The 9,450-nt window shown below is 46.9% G+C and overlaps 1 protein-coding gene across 1 annotated transcript in view; it reads left to right on the top strand.

Annotated features, from left to right (window-relative positions):
- The window catches only part of ARMH1 (armadillo like helical domain containing 1), a gene marked incomplete in the record, with an annotated part of 56,082 nt that overhangs the window by 26,189 nt on the left and 20,443 nt on the right, over positions 1-9,450 (top strand). The window contains 2 exon segments of the mRNA XM_027773916.1: positions 3,664-3,860; positions 6,931-7,015. Of these exon segments, the coding sequence (XP_027629717.1) occupies positions 3,664-3,860; positions 6,931-7,015 (282 nt within the window).

The raw sequence follows: 9,450 nt of genomic DNA on the forward strand, positions 1-9,450 counted from the left end.
CTGATCAAACTGGAAAATAATAATAAATAAAGTTAAATAAACTAATTCTTAAAAAATAAATAGTTGAATTTGAATAACTCTAGAAATAAAACTGAAATTGAAGTATTAATACTAGGCCAGCAGATGGCGTACCATTTGTGTTGCTGGACGCCCACATGGCCGACCAAGGTTTGAGTGCAGGACCCAGTGGCTTGAAAATCACACCAGGTGGGGACCAGCAGGTGGTGTGGTGGTTAAGGCACTGGACACTCCCACATAGCTGACCAAGGTTCAAGTCCTGAATCTGGTGGTTTGCTTTCTCACTTCCTCTCTCTCTCTCACTCTCACCCTCTGTCTCTCTCTGGTCAAACTAAAAAATAAATGAATGAATAAATAAAATAAAATAAATCATTATTTTTAAAAAAAGAAAAAAGAGAGAAAGAAAATCACACCAGGTGAATATGCATGTGTGCCCAAGATCCCTGGAGGAGAATGGAGAAAGGATTGCAGTGTGGCCATCCTCCCAGGGGGTGGTTTCTCACTTTTCCTCTCACTGTCTCTGTCTCTCCTTCTCTGTCAAGTGCATGTATCCCATGGCAAAAACCTCTAAAATAAATAAATAAAGTATTAATGCATACTGTGTGCTAGGTGTTGTGCTGTGTGCTAGGGATACAAAGATGGATACAATACAAAGATGAGTACAATACCTGTCTCACCTTCTGGTGAGACAGGTGAGACATTCAGTAATTTCAGTGTCATCTATCAACTGCTCTGATAGAGGCGGGTACAGGAGGTGCCCTCCCCACCACGGTCTTCTCTTTTTCTTTTTTAAAAGAATTACTTTATTTAATTTTATTTATTATTTGCAAGCCACCAGATCCAGGACTTGAACCATGGTCGGCCATGTGGGAATGTCCAGCGCCTTAACCACCACACCACCTGCTGGTCCCCAGTGTCTCATTTTTTTTTAAGAGAGATTTGTGCTGTAGGGCACCTGCACTCTTAGAGAAACAGAGAGAGACAGAAATTGAGAAACCGCTCTCCAGGGGGATGGCCACACCATAATCTCTTCTCCTCCATCTCCTCCTGGGATCTTGGGCACACACGCACATGCACTGAGCCTGTTTCAAGTCTGGAACTTGAGTTGTGGCTGACCGTGAGGGAGGTTGGCGCCCTAACCACTACACCACCTGCTGGCCCTGACCTCCGTGTCTTTATCCATAGAGTGGGACTAACCCCTTCCCATCTGTCTAGGGTTGTCCCGCTCCCTCAGTATCCACAACCCGTCGGCTCCAGGAGCCCTTGTGGATACCAGAGTCTGTGGATGTTCAAGTTCCTTATATAAAATGGCATAGGAGGGGGCTAGCAGGTGACTAGTTGTTAAGGGCACTGGACTCCCACATGGCTGACCATGGTTCAAGTCCCAGACCTAGAGGCTTGCTTTTTCACTTTCCCTCTCTTCTCTTGCTCACTCTGTCCCTCTCTGGTCAAATATAAATAAACAAATAAGTAAAAAATAAAAATAAAATAAAATAAAATAAAAAGTTAAATAATTATTTAAAAAGAAAAATGACATAGGAGGGCCAGCCCATGGCCTGGTGGTTGAGGTGGCTGGATCTCACATGACTGACTGTGCAGTTCAAGTCCTGGACTCAGCAGCTTAAAAAGCATGCCAGGGGGACCAGCAGTTAGCGTAATGGCTATGTCGCTGGACTCCCATGTAGTCAACTGCTGTTCGAGTCCCAGATCCGGTGGCTTAAACTCACGCCAGGCGCGTGTGCGTGTGTGCCTAAGATCCCAAGAGGAGAATGGAGGAGAAGGGATTGCAATGTGGCCATCCCCCCGGGGGGTGATTTTTCACTTTCTGTCTCTCTGTCTCTCTCTGTCTTTCTGGTGAGTGCAAGTGCCCTATTTCAAAAACCTCTTTAAAAAAAAAAACAAAAAGCCAGGTGCATGTGCATGTGTGCCCAGAACCCCAATGGGAGAGGCAGAGGCGTCGGCATTGCAGCACGGACGTGCCCCGTGGGGGCACCTTTCTTCCTTTTCCTTTCTCTCTCCTGTCGGGCAAGCACATGCGCCTTTGCCAAATTTTTAAAAAATAGAAAAGGCATAGCGTTTGCATATAACCTATGCACATCCTTCTGTATGCTTTTCATTACTTTTAAATTTCCTCCTGTATACCTTAAATCATCTCTAGATTACTTACAATACCTAATACAATGTAAAGACTATGTAAATTGATGTGTATACTCTATTGCTCAGAGAAAAAAGCCTGTACCTGTTCAGTGCAGACAATTTTTTTTTCCAATTCTTTTTTTTTGGGGGGAGAGGTTTTTTGCTATAGGGCACATGTGCTCGCCACAGAGACAGAGAGAGACAGAGAGACAGAAAGCAAGAAATCACCCCCCAGGGGGGATGGCCACGCCTCAATCCCTTCTCCTCTGTTCTCCTCTCAGGATCTTAGGTACTCACGCACACGCACCCAAAGTTTTAAGCCACCGGGTTCGGGACTCGTACCGCGGTCGACCACATGGGAGTTCAGCAACATAGCCATTATGCTAACTGCTAGTCCCTTTCCAAATATTTTTGATCCATGATTGGTTGACTCTACAGATGTGGACCTGGCAAATATGGAGGACTTACTGCTGTTTCTGGGATTAAATGAAGCAGTATTTGTTAAAACATCTTGTAAACTGCTGAGCACTATACAAGTGTTAACATATGGCAGTAAAGAGACGCATGTATTGGTGCCAGCAGCTGGTGTAGTGGTTAAGGTGTTGGACTCCCACATGCCTGACCACGGTTCAAGTCCTAGACCAGATGCTTGAAAATCATGCCATGTTGGGGCCAGCAAATGGTGTGATGGTTAAAGGCACTGGACTCCCACATGGTCAACCACGGTTCAAGTCTTGGACCTGGTGTCTTGCTTTCTCACTTTCCCTCTCTCTCCTTGTCCGATCAAACTGGAAAATAATAATAATAAATAAAGTTAAATAGAATAATTCTTAGGGAAAAAAAATAAAAGGAACCAGCAGATGGTGTAATGGTACATTGCTGGACTCCTGACTATGGTTCGAGTCCCAGATTCGGTGGCTTAAAAACACACCAGGCACATGTGCTTGCATGCCCAAGATCCCAAGAGGAGATGAGGAAAAGGGATTGCGGCATAGCCATCCCCTCTGCAGTTGACTACATGGAAGCCCAGAGACGTAACCATTATGCCATCTGCTGGTCCCGCAATTGCCAATTTCAAAACTGAGATTTTGACATGCCTGTGCTGAAACAAAATACTTTGGCCACATAGTTACAGGTAAGTGGGAAAGCTATGCAACATAAGAATCAAGCCTTATTTTTTTGCTATAGAACACGTGCACTTAACCAGAGAGAGACAAAGACAGAGAGGGGGAAAGTGAGAAATCGCTCCCCTGGGGAATGGCCACACACCAATCCCTTCTCCACCTTTCTCTTCTCAGGACTTTGGGCACATATGCACACACGCCTGGTGTGTTTTTCAAGCTGCTGGGCCTAGGACTTGAACCACAGAGTTGGCCATGTGAGATCCAGCACCTTAGCCACCATGCTGGCCCAGTCGAAAAGATCGTAATCCTCCTATATTACATGATCGTGAGTGGGGTTGTTTTCACAAATCCTTCCAATTTAGTATCCCCTCTCTTCCTTGCTCAGGTGTACGATCCATAGCGGAATTTTTGGCAAACTCTAAGTCAGAAGAGACCCAGGAGGAAGTGCAGGTCCTGTTGGAGTCTTTGGTCCACGGAAATCCCAAGTACCAGAACCAAGTGTATAAAGGCCTGGTAGCTCTGCTGCCCTGCGCGTCCCCCAAAGCTCAGCAGCTGTCCCTGCAGACGCTCAGGACTGCCCAGGTGAGCCAGGGCTGCATGCCGCTCGGTCCGGACCCAGGTGCAATGATCTCACAATTGCCTTCTGCAGCCACACCTCACACGGGTGTGAGAGGCAGAGCTCAGCCCCCCACTGCATGCCTGCCATTCAATCAACATTACTTCCCGAACGTGTATGCCCTATAGAAAGTTAAATAATTAAATAATGAGAATGATAAATAAGGTTAAATCGTTTTTTTAAAAAAGAAGAAAAAAATCAGAAACTGCAGAAAGCAACTGGCTAGCTCGAAGATGACTACACAGTTTGTGCTGGGCCTGGCAGCTTGGGAGACACACCGGGCACATGTGTGTGCATGCCCAGGGTGCCCAAGGAGAAAGAGGGAAAGAACTGTGGCAAGATCACCTCCCATGGGGAGTGCTTTCTCACTTTCTCTCTCTCTCTCTCTCACATCTCTCTGTCTCATGTCTCACTCTGGCAAGTGCACATGCCCTCTGGCAAAATTATAGGAATAAAAAAAAAAACTATGCCCCAAAAAAGTCTGAAGCTCCAGAGAGAGGCCTGACATGAAAATGTCAGTTTGGATGTCATGAGCAGACAAGTGATACTGAAAGATCTCAGTCAGACTATGCCAAGTAAGAAGAGAAGAATCACCTCCACTGCTTAATAGGGGCCAGCAGGTGGCATGGTGGTTAGGGCACTGCACTTCCACATGGCTGACTGCGGTTTGAGTCCTCGACCTGGCAACCTGCTTTCTCTCTCTCTCTCTCTCACTCTCTGCTCAAATTAAAATAAATAAAGTTAAATAAAATAATTCTTAATAAAAAAAAAAAAAACCACCATCATCTTCACTGCTCAAGAGATGAACTGAGGAAGGTCTCACAAAACAGATCTGATTATCGTTCTCACGTCCCTATTTTCCTCTGAGTGCCGTCCACATGCCAGGCACTGTCAGGGCTTGTTTATGCTGTTTTCGTGCTCACAGTAACTGATGAGGCAGATGTCATTGTCTCTATTTTAAAGATGGAGCTGAGCCTCAGAGAGGTGGTAAGTCACTTGTTCAAGGTTACACTCTAAGTGATCATTTGAATCAGCTTTCTCTAACTCTAAAACCCTTGTTCTTTCCATATACCACACTGCATCTTTGAAAAAGAGCAATGTTTGCATGGTGATTAGGGCACTGTACTGACACATAGTGGACCACAGTTCGAGTCCTGAACCAGTGACTTGCTTTCTCACTTTCCCTCTCTCTCTGGTCAAATAAAAAAGTAATAATAATAAGTTAAATTAAATAAATCTTTTTTAAAAAGTTTCTATACGGAAGACCAGATCAGCTGGGTCAAATACAACACAGGGTAGAATGGAAAGATGGTCCCAGTAGGAGAAGTGTGGGTGAATTAGGAGTGGCCCACGGCAGGAAAATCTGAGTTGCAGCAGCCTGTCCAAGGGTGAATAGGGGATAAAAAAGTGGCTTCTTGGGGCCAGCAGGTAGCAGGGCACTGGATTCCCACATGGCCAGCCACAGTTCGAGTCCCACACCTGACAGCTGGGTTCTTCACTTTCCCTCTCTGTCTTTCTCTTTGGCCAAATTAAAACAATAATAAATATAATTTTTAAAAAAAATGAAGTGGCTTCTCTTGAGAGGCTTAGGTGAAAAGAGAAAAAGAGCGATAACAAAGGAGACAGCTGGACAATTTGTTAAATACGAGTGAGCGTGAAGAAACCAATGCCTGGTAAACTGAAGATAGGAAAGAGCTGACTGGCGAAGTGAGGTTCCCGAGGAAGAGAGAACTCTAGGATCTTGGATGAGTTCCATTCTCCCCACCCAGCGTCCTCTTCCGTCTAGTCAGCAGCCCAGGTGGCACACTCTAGCAGGTGGCCAGCTGTCCTCGGCAGCCTCCTGAGCTGGGGGGGTTCTGGGCAACCTTGGCAGATGCTCAGTCAGATTCCCGGCTGCCCATCGCTGCCCTCCTCTCCATGGTGAGATCCAGGCCCGAGGACTCACCCCTGCCCTCCTTCCCTCCCCCCGTTCACCTAGATGCCTAGCCGTTTGGAAGTCCACGCAGTTTTTCCTCTGGGTGTATAAAATGTAAAGAGTGGGGGGGCTGGCAGGTGGTTGGGGGCACTGGACTCTCACATGGTTGACCACGGTTTGGGTCCCAAACATAGTGGCGCTCGCTCTCTCTCTCTCTCTCTCTCACTCACACACACACTCTCTGTCCCTCTCTGGTCAAATTAAAATAAATCAATAAATGTTAAATAAAATAATTATTTTTTTAAATGTGAAGAGTGACCACCGTGTCCTGTTGTCCGCTGACAGCTGGGTTCTTCACTTTCCCTCTCTGTCTTTCTCTTTGGCCAAATTAAAACAATAATAAATATAATTTTTTAAAAAAATGAAGTGGCTTCTCTTGAGAAGCTTAGGTGAAAAGAGAAAAAGAGCGATAACAAAGGAGACAGCTGGACAATTTGTTAAATACGAGTGAGCGTGAAGAAACCAATGCCTGGTAAACTGAAGATAGGAAAGAGCTGACTGGCGAAGTGAGGTTCCCGAGGAAGAGAGAACTCTAGGATCTTGGATGAGTTCCATTCTCCCCACCCAGCGTCCTCTTCCGTCTAGTCAGCAGCCCAGGTGGCACACTCTAGCAGGTGGCCAGCTGTCCTCGGCAGCCTCCTGAGCTGGGGGGGTTCTGGGCAACCTTGGCAGATGCTCAGTCAGATTCCCGGCTGCCCATCGCTGCCCTCCTCTCCATGGTGAGATCCAGGCCCGAGGACTCACCCCTGCCCTCCTTCCCTCCCCCCGTTCACCTAGATGCCTAGCCGTTTGGAAGTCCACGCAGTTTTTCCTCTGGGTGTATAAAATGTAAAGAGTGGGGGGGCTGGCAGGTGGTTGGGGGCACTGGACTCTCACATGGTTGACCACGGTTTGGGTCCCAAACATAGTGGCGCTCGCTCTCTCTCTCTCTCTCTCTCACTCACACACACACTCTCTGTCCCTCTCTGGTCAAATTAAAATAAATCAATAAATGTTAAATAAAATAATTATTTTTTTAAATGTGAAGAGTGACCACCGTGTCCTGTTGTCCGTCTTGGCAGTCGATCATTGGAGCCACACACCCCAGCATCGTGGACTGTGTGCTGAAGGTGCTGGGCACGATGCACCTGGAAGTCCAGTATGAAGGTAGGACGCCTGCTCCGGGTGGTGGGCGGCAGCGAGAGCTGGGCGGGTTAGCTCCCCAGTGCCCCCATGGTTGCAAGGAGCCCTGCCGAGTGTCCTGGAGAGCCTTGTCAGGTGGAAGATGCTGGTTCATACCCACCAGCAAGTTTCGAAAATGACAGTCCCTTGGGGCCAGCTGGCGGTGTGGTGGTTAAGGGCACTGGACTCTCGCATGGCGGACTGCGATTCGAGTCCCGGACCTGGCAACTTGCTCTCTCACTTTCCCTTTCTCTCTCTCTCTCTCTCTCTCTCTCTCTCTCTCTCTCTCTCTCTCTCTCTCTCTCTCTCCTGCTCTTGCTATCACTCTGTCCCTCTCTGGTCAAATTAAAATAAGTCAATACATAAATAAATAAAGTTAAATAAAATAACTCTTAAAAAAAAAAAAAAAAAAGCAAATGGCAGTCCTATTCTGGGCGTCAGGCTGGCCTCACAGAGCTTTCACGGTTGTGAGGCCCTGCCTGGGTCCAGAGTCAACTCTGGTTCTCCAACTAGGATGATGCCTCCCTTCCCAACGGAACTCACCCCGAGGAATGTGCTTTTAGGAAGCTGAATCGGACAGTGAGAGCATTCGTCAGCTTTCACTTACTGAGTGCCACTGTGTGCCGGTCACTTTGCATTCATCAGTTCATTTAATTCTCAACCATGAGATTATAAAGCCTCATACATAGTAGGCTTTTAAAGAATTATTTTTAATTTTTTAATTTGTTATTTTTAATTTGCTATAGGGCACATGCATGCAGCAGTGAGAGACAGACAGACAAAGACAGAGAAAGTGAGAAAGCAAGCTACCATGTCTAGGGCTCGAACCATGGTCATCTATGTGGGAGTCTAGTACCTTAACCACCATGCTACCTGCCAGCCCCCCCATACTTGGTTTTTAAATGAAGGAAGGAAGGAAGGAAGGAAGGAAGGAAGGAAGGAAGGAAGGAAGGAAGGAAATAGGTAAGGAAGGAAGGAAGGAAGGAAGGAAGGAAATAGGTATTTTTGTTTTCCAAGATAATTTTTTTTCTCAAGAATTTTGTTTTGTTTTGTTTTCTGGGTTTTTTTATGAGGTTTTTGCCTTAGGGCACATGTGCTCGCTGGACAGGGAGACAGAGACAGTGAGAGGGAAAGTGAGAAATCACCCCCCACCCCCGCCGGGGGGGGTGGCCACACCGCCTCAATCTCTTCTTCTCCATTCGCCTCCCTCGATCTTGGGCACACATGAACATATAACCTGGCATGATTCAAACCAATGGGTCCAGGAGTCAAACTGTGGTTGGCTGTGTGGAATCCAGTGACGTAACAACTACACCATCTACTGGCCCCAGACACAGATTAAGTGTGCTTCCCAAGGTTACACACTAACTGGATTCAAACCAAATTTGTCTGACTTTAAAGCTTTGGGGACCAGCAGGTGGCATGGTGGTAAAGGCGCTGGACATTCCCACATGACTGACCACAGTTCAAGTCCCAGACCTGGCAGCTTGCTTTCTCGCTTTCCTCTCTATGTGTGTCTCTCTCTCTGGTCAAATTAAAATAAACGAATGAATAAATTTAATTAAATAAAAAATAATTCCTTAAAAATAAATAAAAGATTATGCTTTGGGGCCAGGCAAAGGTGCAGCAATAATGCGACTGAGCCCACGTGGGAAAGGCCCTGGGTTTGCGCTCCGGGACCTCTCTGGTACACCAGGAAATTCCTGCGTGCCCACAGTCCGGGCCTGCTGAGGCTGGGGTGGAGCGTGGTGTGAGGGCCCTGTTGAGGGTGCCTGTCTTCCTCTCGCTGTCTCTCTCTCTAAAGAAATAAAAATAATAAACCTAAGGACCCAGTCTCTGTGGTACAGTTGGTAGTGTACCAGACTGGAGCTGGAAGCCACATGCCAACCATGGTTCAAGTCCCCAGCCTGGTGGACTTGAAAACATGCTGAGTGTGTATGTGCCCAGGATCCTGGAAGGCTGGGGGCCTGGGGGAAGAGGATCGAGGCATGGCTGAGCCCTGTGGGGTGGCACTGTTCTCTCTCTCTCTCTCTCACACACACAGGCAGGTACGCACTCATCCTATCATGAGTGAAGAAAGAGAAACTGTTAAAAATTATTAAAGCTAATGTTCTTCCCATATAGCATGTAGCATGTCTTTAAAGAATACCATTAGTTCTTCCTCCTGTGCTGTAGTGGTTCAGAAGAGGGAGAGTCTATTTTCAACAAGCGGAAACAAGGACGGTTCATTGAGGAAGTGGTGTCAGAAGGAGCCCGGGAGAGTGGGGAGGATTGGGGAGGTAGAGGAGAGGAGGACGTTCTTTACGGAGAGTGCGAAAACAAAGGCACCAACGGAGGGAAGTATAATGTGTGTCTGGGGATGACTTCTAACCTCGAGTACTTCTCAGAGGGTGCGCTTGCCAGACAGACAGAAGGAAAGA

Source organism: Tupaia chinensis, unplaced genomic scaffold, assembly GCF_000334495.1.
Source record: "Tupaia chinensis unplaced genomic scaffold, TupChi_1.0 Scaffold000387_1, whole genome shotgun sequence".
NCBI lineage: Eukaryota > Metazoa > Chordata > Mammalia > Scandentia > Tupaiidae > Tupaia > Tupaia belangeri.